General features: G+C 39.0%; 3 protein-coding genes across 3 annotated transcripts; 1 reads left to right on the top strand and 2 right to left on the bottom strand.

Moving 5' to 3' along the window:
* Nucleotides 1-2,475: 2,475 nt before the first annotated feature.
* Nucleotides 2,476-4,631, top strand: LOC103410701 (LIM domain-containing protein WLIM1-like). The gene is made up of 4 exons (XM_008349377.4): nucleotides 2,476-3,150; nucleotides 3,742-3,838; nucleotides 3,924-3,967; nucleotides 4,063-4,631. The coding sequence occupies exons 1-4, from the start codon at nucleotides 3,016-3,018 to the stop codon at nucleotides 4,378-4,380; spliced, it is 594 nt and encodes a 197-aa protein (XP_008347599.3). The 5' UTR covers nucleotides 2,476-3,015; the 3' UTR covers nucleotides 4,381-4,631.
* A 60-nt stretch (nucleotides 4,632-4,691) lies between these two features.
* Nucleotides 4,692-7,079, bottom strand: LOC103441032 (F-box protein At3g12350-like). Its single transcript, XM_008379733.4, has 2 exons — nucleotides 5,963-7,079; nucleotides 4,692-5,332 (listed from the first exon to the last, which is right to left on the bottom strand). The coding sequence occupies exons 1-2, from the start codon at nucleotides 6,869-6,871 to the stop codon at nucleotides 4,850-4,852; spliced, it is 1,392 nt and encodes a 463-aa protein (XP_008377955.3). The 5' UTR covers nucleotides 6,872-7,079; the 3' UTR covers nucleotides 4,692-4,849.
* Nucleotides 7,080-7,794: 715 nt separating this feature from the next.
* LOC103441031 (exocyst complex component EXO70I-like) lies at nucleotides 7,795-10,887 on the bottom strand. The gene is made up of 3 exons (XM_008379732.4): nucleotides 10,095-10,887; nucleotides 9,115-9,653; nucleotides 7,795-8,693 (listed from the first exon to the last, which is right to left on the bottom strand). Exons 1-3 carry the CDS (start codon nucleotides 10,803-10,805, stop codon nucleotides 7,868-7,870), a joined length of 2,076 nt encoding a protein of 691 aa, XP_008377954.3. The 5' UTR covers nucleotides 10,806-10,887; the 3' UTR covers nucleotides 7,795-7,867.
* Nucleotides 10,888-15,476: the final 4,589 nt, after the last annotated feature.

Here is a 15,476-nt window from a genome sequence, read left to right as displayed (position 1 = left end):
TAATATAAAAATTAGTAATTAATTTAGGGTTTAATACTCACACCTCTATTAAACTTCTAATTAATTTTCAATTCAAACATTTCTAAAATAATAAAAAATTAAATTAAATTAAATTTGTACCTATTAGTTTTTTTTATATATATAAAAAGATTCTCAATTTTTTAATCTTAAATGTACCCATTCATATAATTTTTCAATTTTTTAAATCTTAAATGTACCCATTCTCAAATATATCAATTTGTTATATGTAAAATGTACCCTTTTTTTAATATAAAATTCATTCAAATTTTTTAATCCATATTTAAACTTATATGGGTACATTCTTTTTCGTTGATTTGAGAATATATCCATGTTTTGGTACAATACCTTTTTTTGTTAATTTTGGTTAATGTACCCATACATATATGTATACACACACACAATATAATAGAGAGTATAATTTATATTTTATTATTTTTAATCCCATAAATTAAGGGTTTTATTTAAAATCTCATTAATATAAACAATTACAAATTTCAATTTTTAATTTTTAATTTAAAAATATAGTAATTTACATTATTATATTAATGTCATGGACCTCAATCAAAAACTAAAAACTAACAAGGTTTCAATAAAAAAATATTGATAGCTAGGGACCGCATCCAAGGTGTCCCTATTTATAATATCGATGCACGTAGAACATTATTAATAGAGAATTTTTGACATCTTATGATTTTTTAGAGATTTTTCAATGTGCCAGAAACATGAATATTGGCTGAAAACTTGAAGGAAAAAAAAATCAACCAATTAAACTATAACATTTGATATATCAAACCATATTTTCAGCTCATTGCAAAATTTCATTAAATAGATGTTTGAACTAAAAGATGGAAATCCCACATATGGGTAAATTATAGCTTTCAATAGGCAAAAGCAAAAGTCCAATGTGGGACTCCCACATATTGCACGGATGGAATTTGGAATAAGATTTGTCATCATGATCGAGTGTGGTAAAAGATTAAAAGAAAGAGAGTAAATGACTAGTTTTGTGCCTCCATCATTTAAAACTCACGTGCAATGTTTGGAACCTACGCTAAGTCACGTTTTCCTTCTGCATAGCTAAATTTGAAACCCTAATTTAAAATAGATTATAATATCGCTCGAATAAAAAAAAATTCAGATGATCAAACAACTCTAACCATCTGCTATATCACAACTCTGCAAAAAAAACGTATGTCATTAGGTCCAAAATGTCCAACTGATATATCATAGAACATTGGTTAGGAATAAGATTACACGGAGATGTTCTTTTAACAAAACGGTTTGTTATAATTATGTTGATAGATTGTCAATAGAAATGATCGGTTAAGTATGTTTGAAACAATTTCACTCAAATATTTAACTTTAATTTAGAGGTCATCTCCATTTTTATAAAAACAAAACAAAACAAAAAAAATGCTTTTTAGCCAAAATGGTCTATGAGATTGACATAATTCTTCACTTTGATCTTGAGATTTAAAATCAATATAAGTGGTCCATGAGATTGTCCATCATCAATCATTTTGGTTATTCAGTGAAAAATCTCTATTAAATAAGACTAAAATGACAAATATACTCTTGAATTTTGTCAAATCATTTTGGACCATTGTTTATTGAAATGAATGTATTTTTGTCATTCTTTAACAGAGATTGTCACAGAATGACAAAAATGATTGATGTTGGACAAACTCAATCATGACTTCTATCAATTTCAAATCTAAAGGACCACAATGAAGAATTATGTCAATTTCAAATACTTCGCTAAAATGCTCAAAAAGAATGCAATCATGCAGTAAAATGTCTTTGAGAATATAAACATGCAATGCAATCCAGCTAGGCAATGAGATGATGAAGTAGTGCTGGCATTTGATGGCATGGACCATCAAACTTTGTGAAAAGTCACTAATTTGATGCTTCAAGTTCAATTTTTAAAAAAGGGGTTTTTAGGTGTTACCCAATCCATTCATACATGTTTCCCACTCATTAGTGTCCCACAACTCTAATTTAGCTTCCAACTAAAACAAATCAAATTAGTAGTCATTTTCTGAACTAATTAAACCTCTTTATACACCCCCACTCCAACTAAGCAATGGCTCGTTTGAAAGTACTTTTAAAATGAATGACATCACTTTAGGTGAACTTGATTTTAGGTTCCAAAAACACATTTAAGTGTTTTGGAAGAAGCATCAGATATGTGCTTCTTGCAGGAAACACTTAAAATGTTTTTTCAAGACCCACTTAGATTTTTACTAAATATTAATTTAAAAAACATTTTCACCAAAAACGCTTTCAATCATTTTAAAAATCTTCCAAGCCATTCCTAATATATTGCTAGCAATATTGGAAATGGAGATTTGAACACAACTTTTTGTATTAGGTAACTGTTTTTAACGACTTGAATATTAACCTGGCCATCTATTTGAGCTATAAATTCTTTCCGATAAAAGCCGTCCATCCATATTGGCCTGGCCATCTATTAAATTTGCAATGAAGTCAGCAATTTGTTTTTATATATTCCCATGTGTCTTGAATATTTTCAGCTGACATCGCCATCTCATAATAATGCAGAAAATCATTAGAAAAAACAAATCAAATGTATGGTTTTTCAACTAGAGGACAGGAAAAAAAAATTAGTGTGCTGAGAAAACAGCTCGGTACACTAAGTGTAATAATATAATTAATTAACAAATTTAAATAAAAAGTAACCAATAACATTATAATACTTAATGTACCGAGCTATGTTTTCGGCAAAAAAACAAAATTTCTAGAGAGCGAGAGACAGTGGTGGGTAGGTGCTTGGAAATGGGACAACATGATTGCTAATTGCAGCAGCTAACCTTAATCATATTCATCACAACAGTTTGACAGTTGTGCTTCTCTTTTGGTCTCTGCATTCTCATTCCCCCCTCCAACCAATAATCTCTCTCATTCTATTTCTCATATCTCCCCTTCTTAGAGAGAGAAAGAGGAGAGAGAGAGAGGGAAGAAGAAGAAGAAATGGCATTTGCAGGAACAACTCAGAAGTGCATGGCTTGTGACAAGACAGTGTATCTGGTGGACAAGCTCACAGCTGACAACCGAGTCTACCACAAAGCCTGCTTTCGGTGCCACCACTGCAGGGGAACCCTCAAGGTTCGTTAACTTACGCCGCTCTATAACTAAAAAGGAAATAGTTGTCAAACGACTCTTAAAATTTACGTTTTTCCATTTTTTGGGGACGGATTGTTGAACTTAAGCAAAATCTAGCGAAACCAGTATCGTATTGCTTGCACTCAACCAATTACTGCAATAATTAAGTGTTGTTTTCGGCATACTTTTCGATCTGATAAATGTTCTTCTTTAGAGTAAACTCTGCTCTGTGGTACATAGTTCTCATCTTGAACAAGTTTTTTTTTAACATTGAAACTCCAGAAATTTCAATTTTCACCTGCATCTTGATGTTATAAGTTCATAGATTAGGCCCGAAAAATTGGTATGCGGATTGTACAAATGCAAGAACAGAACTAGAGTTTGCAGATTGGCAAACTTTTACCACACCAAAGAGTCAGAAATCGGGTTCCGGTTATTCTGGCATTGTTCTATCCCGGAATCATTCTGTATCGACTTAGATTTGATCTTCATCTGTGAGTCGATAAGGAATGATTCCGGGATAGAAGATTAAATAAAAACTTTACATTTTTGGTTTTCATATACAACTCCATTGACCTATTGACGAACATGCAGCTCAGCAACTACAATTCCTTTGAGGGAGTACTCTACTGCAGGCCACATTTTGATCAGCTCTTCAAAAGAACCGGCAGTCTTGACAAAAGTTTTGAAGGTAAAATTAAAATCCCGCTTCAATAACTTACCTTCCCTTCTCATCGCTCAAGTTGATCAACTTCCGTTTCGATCTCCTTTCTCAGGGACACCAAAAATTGTAAAACCAGAGAAACCTATTGATAATGAGGTATGTATTTGTCTGAAAATCTTTAAAAGCTTGCCTATGGATTCTACAAGTCTTTGACATCTGCTGATCGTCGCGATTACAAATTTTTGTAACAGAAACCTGCAGTTGCGAAAGCTTCAAGCATGTTTGGTGGAACCAGAGATAAGTGCTTTGGCTGCAAGAATACTGTCTATCCAACAGAAAAGGTATCGGTAAACGGAACTCCTTACCACAAGATGTGTTTCAAATGCACACACGGAGGGTGTACAATCAGCCCATCGAACTACATTGCGCACGAGGGCCGGCTCTACTGCAAACACCACCACACCCAACTCATCAAGGAGAAAGGAAACTTGAGCCAGCTTGAGGGTGACCATGAGAGGATCGCGGAGGATGAGAATGTCGGCGCCAGAGAAGTTGCTGCCGAAATATGACAAAAAGAAGACGGTCGCCTTAACATCCGTTCACTATGCCTGAGTGGTGTTGCTGTCCCTCATACCTTATCATTTTCCTGCAAGACAGATGAGTCTAAGTATAATTGAAGCGTGTGGGTTCATTCGTTTGTTGTTTTTGGTTTCCCTGTGAGGTTTGTGAATGATCGAATGAGATACCAAATCCTATATTTTCAATCTAAACCCTAATGTTTTGTTGCTTTGAAATTTTGAATAAAGGAGGAGGATTCCCATGTTTTGAAAGCAATAAAACATGCAGACGTGAACCGATGCGCTTCTCCGACGCACTAGAGTTCAAATCTCCGTCCCCACATCTTAAATTAGTTTAAAGTAAAATGTTGCTTGTATCAAAAGAGAACAACAAAACAGGAAGAAATTCAGTCATCGGAATTATGACTGCAATGAAATTCTGTACAAAAACAAAATTAAAAACGAAGAAGGAGAGCATTCGTCACGACAAGGTCTCCACGGTATCAAGAAGATGACCGTTCTTGGCAACATGCTTCAAGTCTCTGATAAAACAATCTTGAAGAGATCCAAACCCGAATGTTCCATCCCCATATTGCCAAATCCTTCCATGTGCAAGGAGAGGGTTAGGTCGGGGCCAGTTCGGAAGAGCTAGATCATGACTTAAGTTTATGCGCAGAATGCGGGAAACTATTTCATTTCCCGCAAGAGGGAGATGCTGGTGAGCGTGATCCGCTGCTGCATTTGGTCGAAGATGTATGCGACTAGTATACAAATTTTCTTCCTCTGGGGAAATCGGAGACTCGATAAAAGTAGGGTTCACCGTCCAAAACACTGGTTGCTTACTGATAAAACGCATTAAACGGCAGAAATTCTCGGACTGGTCGCAAATCCTTAGGCAGGAAATGCCCCCAATGTCATCATATGCAACAAGGTAAAAACCCAAGATCATGTCATCATAAATTCCCTGCAGTGAGGAAGAAGATGAGAGGGTTAATTGTGCCATAATTGAGACCTCTTCTGAATCCACAATCTTGTAATGGCACATTATAAGCAAAGAGCGAAAAGCGCAAAACCAATCAGTTATAACTAGAGCTGCCTCATCATACACAAAATTTGGCTGATTATGCACCTAAAGCAAACTGATCCGACTTTCCTAAGGCAGCAACGAGACTTCTTAACCCGTGTTTTTTGGTTATACACAGTAGTATCGGATTCTACTCAAATAAATCAACGAAGCTAGAAGCTTAAGCATCGACTATAAGATTCAAGCACTTGTAAACTAACTGATTGATGCAGAGTCGCAGACAGATCTTCGCTTGTAAATTTCACACCTAACAAACTGATGGGTCATGCTTATATAATCTAAGAACACTATAACCAACTTGATCAACCATCAGTGTGCACCTTAACGATTCGGAATAAATTCAGGTGCCAATTCTAAACTCCAAATTACAAACTAGACACATAGCGAAACCGAAAGCAAAATGTTAATGCGTGTGTGTATATACTAAGGGCACAAAATCCCTCGAGGCAATAACAATCTTCTATTCAAACTTTCAGCTGAAAAATACAAGTACAAAGAGAGAAAAGGCACCTTCCAGAGGCCCTGCAAAGGCCGAGCCGCCGTCGGCGAGCAATCGACAATCTTGACGAAATGTTGAGGCTCCAGCTTCCTCCTTGCCTGCCTTTCCTTCTCTCTCCTCCTCTGCCTCCTGGAAGCTCTATCCGCACCCGGGCTGGTCCGGTTCGCAAAGTACTGATAAATCTCCACCACCGCCTGGTCCGGCGAGGTCCCCGGAGAGCCACTACTCTCGGCGGCTCCAATCAAATCCTCGCCAACCCCGCTGTTGTTTCCGCGGCCACTCCCCGAGCTCGAACTTCCCCGAGCCCCAAAGCTTGCATCTTCCTCCACAACAAAATAGGTCTTCCCCATCACGCTCAAATTCACAGGAACCAAGTCGCTCTCCCAAAACTTGAACCGGTCGGAATCCGCGAAATCTTCCGAAATCTCGGCCCGGCCTTCCGGGTCGAGAAAGTTCACGACTTGCCCCTCCGGCGAGAGGCTCATCCACAAAAACGGCGCCTTTACGACGCCATAAGTGCCGTCCTTGGCCGGAGAGATCCGGAATCCGGTCACGAACGACGGGCCCCACTCGAATAAAATCAACGGTGACGATATCGCGACCCCGCCTTGGCGCCAGAACCCAATCAGATTCTCCCAATCGCTGAGGGTCTGGTAGAGATTCCTGTACGTGATTTTCCCATTTCCCCACTTCCTGATCTGGGTCTTGGATCCCCACCTGCGGTCGCACATGTTGAACCAGAGCTTGCAGTCGGATTTGCAGAGCGAAACAGACCCTTTCGATGTGCAGGCGAAGCTGGCGACCTCGGGAGGCGTGAGGAACGAGAGGATGCAGAGCTGGACGTCCTCGGGGAAATCGGAGAAGGAAATGGCGCGACCCGATTCGTCAATTGCGAGACTCGGGTCTCTGATTGTCGTCATTTCGGATTCGGGAACTTTGGCGATGAATTTCTCGGGAAAGTTGTTAATTTTCTGGGGAAAATTGGTGGCAAAATACAGACGTTGGACAAGGAAACGAGAAAGTGTTGTGTTGGATGGGATTTGGGAGATTCTTCGGCGAAAGCGAATGATTCTCTTTCTTCAACCTTGCTGGAGCACAGGAGTCTCGAAGACTTCCACGTTTCTGTGCAAGTAAATTGACGGCGTTTGTTAGGGTACAATTGTAACGTAGCACTCGTGACACGTGGTGCACTCTTCAAACGTGGAGGCCCGAAGGCCCAAGCTGCCAAATACTCACCCTAGGCCCAACAAGTCCAGCCGCGCACGCATCGCGTGTTATGGTGAGGGCTTCTCTAATTATGCATCGTTGTATTAAAAAAAATTGCACATATTATTTACACATTTTTTTTAACCGTTAGATGAATCTCAACAGCGGATATTGAAAGTTTAGATTATGTTACTTACGGTCCCAGTACAAAAGTTACACCAACGTCTCGAATTCTTAGCCGTCGGGGTGGAGCGGCAAGTGCAGAGTGAACTTCCAGCATAGAGAGAGGATTGAAATAAAAAATTGGAAAAGAATTCGTCTTGTAACTCCAATTCAGTCTAACGTTTATTATTGATATGTGTATATAAAATGTGTGTTTAGCGGTGCATTAAAGAAAATTTGGTGATATAAACAGGTTAACGGAGTAATTTTTATGTTTAGACATTTAAACTACGTGATAATTCAGATGAAGATATATCGATTGGAAAATAACTCAAGCAGCATACGAATAGAACTCAAATGAATAAATGAAGCTGGAGATCCCACAATGAATAGTTGCAAATAAAGAAATAAGGAAATTATTATAGAGTTTGAAGAACATTATCACTTGAATTTAAACTATTAACATGGCGCCAAGAATCACTCTATATCTACACTACCATCAAATATTCATACACAAAAGTAATCAAATCCAACGACGTCAACAGCTCTCAAATCTCACTAGTACTTGATCTAGACCGTCGATGGTCCTTCACAACACCATCCATCGCTGAGCTCCCACCACCCGTCCGATCCTTAGACCCTCTCCGCTTAAGCTTCCCATCCCCACCGTCAAAAACTTTCTCCAAAAACTCCCGAACCGAGTCTGGACTCAGATAACTCTTCCCCTGCAACAACCCCGAGAACGAGTTCACGAACTCGGTGTAGGCCGGAATCACCAGCTTCACGGTAGCCGCCCTAATCTGCTCCCGCAAATCAACGTCCGGAATTACACAAAACCCTCTATGCCTCTTCGAAATGTCTTCCAAGCCCTTCATGAACGCCTCGATTTTCACCCTCACCAGCGCCGCCTTCGCTGCCTTCTCCTCCTTGCTCTGGTTCTCCTCCAAATCGTCCTTCTCCAGAATCCTCACCAGCGGGACCCACGATTGCTTCTGGTACAAGTAAGCGGATTCCTCGGCGACAACCTTGTAGTTGTTCCTCATGTAGCCGTCGCCCAACAGCTTCCCGAGCTCCGTGTTCCTCGTCCGCATGTAAATGTACCAGTACGTGTTCATGCGGAACACGTGTTGCATGGGAATTGAAATGCCCATTTTGTCCCTCTCCCTGCTGCTGTTGGTGTAGCCGGAACGTTTCGACTCCACGTTTCGCTGCAGAGCTTCCATGATGTTGCAAATGGCGTCTTTGAGTAAGTTCTCGTAGGTTTCTGGCTTCGACAAGATCCCAGCTTTCCAGATTTGCTCCGTTCTGAGAACTTTCGCCATGGGGATGCTGTAGTTTTCAGTTGCTAAGTATTTCAAGTAGTTCACTGCGTACCTATTGAAGAATGTAAAAAGTGGCACGTAAGAAATGTGACAAAATAACTTACAGTACATTTGAAGTATGGTGCTTGAATCCTATAGAACTGATTTCTGAATTTGATAAAATGTGAAGTAATGTTCCTTTTAATTCAACTCCGTTATAATTTTTGTCAAAGATAAGTATGTGAGACAAATTTTAACTTGTAAATTGGATACTTTATAGATGACCGTTCTAAATACTTGTATGTCACATACTTAACTTTAACAAAATTCTCATGAAATAAGAGTCAATCACCAATGCTCCATAATTTTCAAATTCAAGTGTTAGTTTTAATTAAGAGATCAAAACTTGTGTTCGATAATAATTCATAACCAATACTCCAATATACTCGACTAATGATGTTCCGTTAATCCGTCTTTCTAACATTTTGACGTACCTTACTATTTTCGGCACCGAACCATCTGGTGGTGGAGGCATTCCATCAGAATTGCCTTCAATTTGGAGCCCAAATTCCCAAAAAACTTTACTTGAAGCATGAACAAGTAGCTTCTCCAGCTCCCTGAATCTTGTACAAATGTCAGTCCCCGATTCGCCATCAAAAACCTCCGAGAATCCAGGCTTCAGCTTCTCTAGGGAATCAAACATTTCAAGGAGCTTGAACAGCTTCTGGGGCTCTTTCCTACTCCGGGCAACGGCTTCGCCGAACCTGAAGAACACTGCCATTATTTTGTCTGCGATTTTGGCGAAGCATTCTGGCCATATCAGTCCCTCCATTATTCCTCCTAGGACTTGTTCGCAGAGCTTCTTCTCCGATACAAGAACTGCTTTGACTGCGAGCTCGAAGTGCTGGATCCAAAGGGTTATGGCTGTCTCCAAGCTCTCCCATGGCATTTCATCTATTTCTTCTGGTGTGTGTGTTTTTAGGTAATCCGGGTTTAGCCTCATCAGTGCTTTGGCCACTCTTTTGTACCTCACCTGTTGAACAACAAGAAGCATAACAATTAGAAATATAAAACATAAAATTATAATTTGATAGCATCGGCTTGAAGTGGACTATTTCAATTAATTGAACCAATATTGTCTGGCTAGTGTCGATTAATTTATAAATTTAAAAACATAGGCTCATTAAATTGGACTAAAGTTGAACGTATCGTATCTTAAACTCTTTTAGAAATATGAGATTATAAAACTGTCTGAAACTTAATCTCAGTCATATTCGGCCTCAAAAAGTATCTAGGACAATATTAATTAAAAATTCATTATCATATCATGCTAGGTCACAATATGTAGGACCCTAAGCCCTTGGACTAATAGCTAAGGGTGCTGTTCACCCTAATATAGGTGGATAACAAATCACATAATTAAGAAGAAAACATTTCTCTAAGTGAGGAAAAATAACCATTGTAATGAAGTTACCTTAACATAAATATCGATGCATATATCCAAGCAATCATCGGCAGCTAGGGTTTGTGAAATCCTTCTGAGAAGTTCAACCTCCAACTCAGTCCCCAAATCCGAACCCACGATCGCTATCTCATCCCTCCGGTCACCTTTATCCGAAGCAGCTTGCAAATCCACCACATTCCGATGCTTAATCTGCTCCAATATACTCTCATACTCGTCCTGCAAATTCAGCAGCGCGTCATCGAGCAACCCTTCAAACCTCATGGCGTCCACCTCCGTCTCGTACAGCGCCTTGAGAGTCACCAGCGTCTCCCTCAGCCGGTGAGTCCTGTACTGGTCCGTCGCCTTCGTCCGGCTCAAAAACTCCACGACCTCTTGCAGCCTCTGAATCACTGGCTCGCCTTCTTCGCAAATACAGCTAATCGCAATTTTCAACTGATCCACGCAGTCCACGTACTTGACAAGCTTCTTGAGCCGTTTCTTCCTTGACTTCTCGCTGGACAACGTCTCCGCGAGATCCAAGAGCTTGTCCTGGATGGTCTCGGAGAGCTTGAAGTTGTCGAGAAGCGCCAGGGCCGGCGTGACAGCTCGGTTGATTCTGGTTTCTAAGGCTTTCGAGGCCATGGCTAGTGATTGTATAGGAGCTACTCTTTTAGACGCAGTTAGAAGCGTTTCGTCTATGACTTCGAACTTGTTGTCCATCTGTTGAAGATTTTCCTCCATTTTCGCCGTCGCTGTTAGGAGAGTTTTCAAATCGGAACATGCTAGCTCGAGATCGGAGAGCCTCGAATCGGCTGACCTGTAATTAGACGCCATTGTTAACCGTGATTAAGGTTGAATGGTTTTTTGTATTGTGTCGTGTGTGTTTATATGATCGTCTCACGACGAACACGATGTGTTTGTGGGGGCACAGGACAAGGGAGTAAAATCATCAGGCTCGATGCAAACTAAAAGAACAACAAATGGCATTTGTGTGTTGGAAACGGACAAATGGGTAACTTTCGAAGATTAGCAGAGGGGAATGTGCTCCGACGGTGGAGAATTTTTTACCTGGACACTTGTCGCCTTTTATATTATTTTAAGTGTTATAATATATACCGACGACAATATCAGTACTTATTCAGAGTAAATTAAAACAAATCATCACATTATACTTGTGTATTGAAAATAAACACACCATAGTCCTGGTCTGAGGATATAAAAATGAATAATACGTGACTACTTAAAAGATGAATAAGAGTTTATGTTAAAAATTGTTAGTGATTATTTTACAAATTTTTGTGTTTATGATTAGAACTATTCATATTATAAATCACTCTATAAGTTCGTCTCTGCAAAAATCAACTAAAACTAAGGTTATCTAGTCGTCAAACTGTATAAAACAGATGAATGAAATTGATAGAAGCATTACGAACTGTGTATGTATTTGCTATAATAGATTGATTAAACAAACATAATTTTAATTCATTTTTTGCAAACATGATCTTTACAAAATGATATATAATATAAACGATTCTGATCATAAATATAAAACTATATAATTCAAATACAAAAAGATTTGAATAGAAACTCAATATTGTGGACGGAGGAAACAATCCACTGCCAATAGTGACTATTCAACGCAAAAGATATACTATGGGCCGTGTAGCAACGGCAAGCCCGGTCTAAAATGTTCACATTGGGGTGATGCCATTTGGGCTTCTGCTGAATAATCACTCTTTTATTTTCGTGTACATAAAGATTAATAATTACATAGACAAAATATTTTATCAAAAATGCTTTTGTGAGTTTTTACAGCAATCGAAATGGATGGATAACCGTGACTTACCACCAGTTATCATTCTTTTAAATAAGAAAAAAATATTTTATCAAGGGTAAAAGACTGTTTACTACCCTCATGTTTTGTGGTTTTCAACATTTAGTACATCAAGTTTTTTTCGTCTCAGATTCATACCTAAAGTGTAAATTTTGGGACATTCTTATACATCCGTTAGTCAAATTGTTAATTCTGCCGTTAATTGTGACGTGACGCCATGACTGGGCGCCACGTGTCATCCACGTTTTTTTTTTCTTTCTCTTTTCTTCTTTCTTTTTCTTCCTTCTTCTGCAACTTTTTTTTTCTTCCCCTTCTTCTCCTTCTTCCTTCTTCTTCCTTCTCCTTCTCCTTCTTCCTTCTTCTTCCTTCTCATTCTCCTTCTTCTTCTTCTTCCTCTGAATCTAGGGAAGTTTTTTTTTTTCTTTTTTTTCTATCTTTCTTCTTCTTCTTCCTCCTTCTTCTTCCTTCTTCTGCAACTTTTTTTTTTCTTCCCCTTCTTCTCCTTCTTCCTTCTTCTTCCTTCTCCTTCTCCTTCTTCCTTCTTCTTCCTTCTCCTTCTCCTTCTTCCTTCTTCTTCCTTCTCCTTCTCCTTCTTCCTTCTTCTTCCTTCTCCTTCTCCTTCTTCTTCTTCTTCCTCCGAATCTAGGGAAGTTTTTTTTTTCTTTTTTTTCTATCTTTCTTCTTCTTCTTCCTCCTTCTTCTTCTTCCTTCTTCTGCAACTTTTTTTTTTCTTCCCCTTCTTCTCCTTCTTCCTTCTTCTTCCTTCTCCTTCTCCTTCTTCCTTCTTCTTCCTTCTCCTTCTCCTTCTTCTTCTTCTTCCTCCGAATCTGGGGAAGTTTTTTTTTTCTTTTTTTTTCTTTCTTTCTTCTTCTTCTTCCTCCTTCTTCTTCTTCCTCCGACTGCAACTTTTGTTTTTTTCTTCCTCCTCCTCCTTCTTCTTCTTCTTCTTCTTCTTCTTCTTCTTCTTCTTCTTCTTCTTCTTCTTCTTCTTCTTCTTCTTCTTCTTCTTCTTCTTCTTCTTCTTCTTCTTCTTCCGAATTTGGGGAAGATGAAGGTTTTTATTTATTTATTTTCCTTCCTCCTTCATCTCCTTTTTCCTTCCTCCTTCTTCCTTCCCCTTCTTCTTCTTCTTCCTTCTTCTTCCTCCGAATCTGAGGAAGATGAAGGTTTTTTTTTTTCTTCTTCTTTCTTCTTTCTTCTTCTTCCTCCTTATTCCTTCTTTTTCCTCCGACTGCAACTTTTTTTTTTCCTCCTTCTTCCTTCCTCCTTCTTCCTTCCCCTTCTTCTCCTTCTTCCTTCTTCCTTTTTCCTTTTTCTTCATCTTCCTCAAAAAAAAAAAAAAAAAAAAAAAGAACCTTCATCTTCCCCAGATTCGAGGAATAAGGAGAAGAAGAGGAAGAAGGAGAAAAAAAAAAGTTGCAGTCGGAGGAAGAAGAAGAAGAAGAAGGAGGAAAAAGGAGGAAGAAGAAGAAAGAAGGAAAAAAAAAACAAAACTTCCCCAGATTCGAAGGAAGAAGAAGGAAGAAGGAGAAGAAGGGGAAGGAAGGAGGAGGAAGAAAAAAAACTGCAGAAGAAGGAAGAAGAAGAAAGAAGAAAAAAAAAACGTGGATGACACGTGTCGCCCAGTCATGGCGCCACGTCACAATTAACGGCAGATTTAATAGTTTGACTAACGGATGTATGAGACTGTCCCAAAATTTACACTTTAGGTATGAATCTGAAACGAAAAAAACTTGATGTACTAAATGTTGAAAATCAAAAAATATGAAGGTATTAAACAGTCTTTTACCCTTTTATCAAAAATCATGTAATGTTATGTGATTTGTTTTTATATTTGGTGTTTGAAGAATGTTTACGTCGTGTCACATGATTTTGGGCACATTTTTCAAAGTCTTTTAGCTATCGAAGTATCTCATGCCGTTAAATGTTAGAAGAAGCAAGATCAATCTCCATTGTTTTCAAATTGACCAAGTATTATGCAGTAATGTCAAGGAGGAAACATCACACAAATGTTGTTTTTGAGAACTCTTTATTATAAAGAGATATAAATTATACCGAAGGGGTGGGAAACAAATAATTGTGGAGTAAAAGATAATAAAGAAATTCTTATGATGACTCGTGGATTTTTACATGCAAATGACAAGAATACTCTCATTAAATTGTTGAGCTTCACATTTGTTCTACGTGTAATTCAACCCTCTTGAAGACATATGTGCTCTCATTAAATTGTCGAGGTTCACATCCGTTCTATGCGCAATTCAACCCTCTTGAAGACCTGAGCAGCTTGCTCTGTCAGGGTAAACGCTACACATGTGGTCAGCTCTAGCTTTATAAATACCTCATTATCCACCAAAATTTTGGTGAGCTTTTGCCGCGCCATCAAGCCCTAAACTCTCTGTCTTTTAAGAGAAATTGAATTAGGTATTGAAGATCCGTTGGCCAAACCATCCTCATCAAAAGTGAGCGTTGCTCTGGTCATTGATTTTTTATTTTTTTTTAATTGCTTGGGGGCATTAGATGGGACTTTACAGTATCGTTTGGTATGCAGATGGGACGGGACAAGACGGAACAGAATGAGACGAGACGGGACAGAACGGAGAGGGAGCAAAGATGCCCTCGGATGGAAACAAGGATGAAGAAGGATATGGAGAGATTATAATTTTGTGTTCCACGGATGTGGAATGAGTCGTTCTAGGGGGTGAGGCGGAACGAAAATTCATCCAAAATTCGTCTCGTGGAACAGCGCGTTCCACCCGTTTTAGGCGCACCAAACGTGGGATGAAACGCCTCGTCCCACTCCATTCCGTCCCGTCCCACGTACCAAACGGTTAACATTCATGTTCCTGAGCGAGATGAACCAAGATACCAATCAAGGAAGGGAGAGATTACGACTAATATGTTGGGAGTTTGTTATCTAGAAATGAATTTTATATTTGTGTACCCAGGTTGGGAAGGGTCAGCCTCTGATTCTAGAGTACTCTTAGATGCGATAAATAGACCATCAAGATTAAAAGTTCACACGGGTAACAATAGATTATTTGTTTATATTAGTAATTTAAATCCTCAATTTTCTTATATATTGTAATTAGGGCTGGTTCGGTATGGTATCGTTTGATATGCAGACGGGAATGGACGAAACAGAATGGGACGGGACGGGACGAAATGGAAAGGGAGCAAAGATGCTCTCGAATGGAAAGAAAGAGGAAGAAGAAGGAGACAGAGAGATTATAATTTTGTGTTCCATGAATGTGGAACGAGTCGTTCCAGGGGGTGAGGCAGAACAAAAATTCACCCAAAATTCGTCCCGTGGAACAGTGCGTTCCACCTGTTTTAGGAGCACCAAACGTGGGACGGAACGCCTCGTCCCACTCCGTTCCATCCCGTCCCATGTACCAAACAGTACCTATGGGATACCGAACCAAAAACGGCATATCAAGTCCCAAACCGATTATTTTCGAGATGGAAATCTAAGGACAGATCCCAAACCAAAATGTCAGCATTCCCGAAGTATTTTTAGTATTTCAGGATTTCCCGAAACTGAACTTGCATTAAAAATTAAAAATTTAAAACTCCAATTT

This window comes from Malus domestica, chromosome 08 (genome assembly GCF_042453785.1).
Source record: "Malus domestica chromosome 08, GDT2T_hap1".
Lineage (NCBI taxonomy): Eukaryota > Viridiplantae > Streptophyta > Magnoliopsida > Rosales > Rosaceae > Malus > Malus domestica.
Note: the sequence above shows the minus strand (reverse complement) of the source record. Positions and strands in the feature narration are given on the sequence as shown.

Excerpts from the sequence above, each read along its gene's own strand:
- LOC103410701 (XM_008349377.4), top strand. The coding sequence starts at position 3,016 with ATGGCATTTGCAGGAACAACTCAGAAGTGCATGGCTTGTGACAAGACA. Across the intron at positions 3,839-3,923 it reads TCTTGACAAAAGTTTTGAAG|GGACACCAAAAATTGTAAAA; the intron begins GTAAAATTAAAA and ends CTCCTTTCTCAG. Across the intron at positions 3,968-4,062 it reads AGAAACCTATTGATAATGAG|AAACCTGCAGTTGCGAAAGC; the intron begins GTATGTATTTGT and ends TTTTTGTAACAG.
- LOC103441032 (XM_008379733.4), bottom strand. The coding sequence starts at position 6,871 with ATGACGACAATCAGAGACCCGAGTCTCGCAATTGACGAATCGGGTCGC. Across the intron at positions 5,333-5,962 it reads CTTTGCAGGGCCTCTGGAAG|GGAATTTATGATGACATGAT; the intron begins GTGCCTTTTCTC and ends TCCTCACTGCAG.
- LOC103441031 (XM_008379732.4), bottom strand. The coding sequence starts at position 10,805 with ATGGAGGAAAATCTTCAACAGATGGACAACAAGTTCGAAGTCATAGAC. Across the intron at positions 9,654-10,094 it reads GCATCGATATTTATGTTAAG|GTGAGGTACAAAAGAGTGGC; the intron begins GTAACTTCATTA and ends GTTGTTCAACAG. Across the intron at positions 8,694-9,114 it reads TCGGTGCCGAAAATAGTAAG|GTACGCAGTGAACTACTTGA; the intron begins GTACGTCAAAAT and ends ATTCTTCAATAG.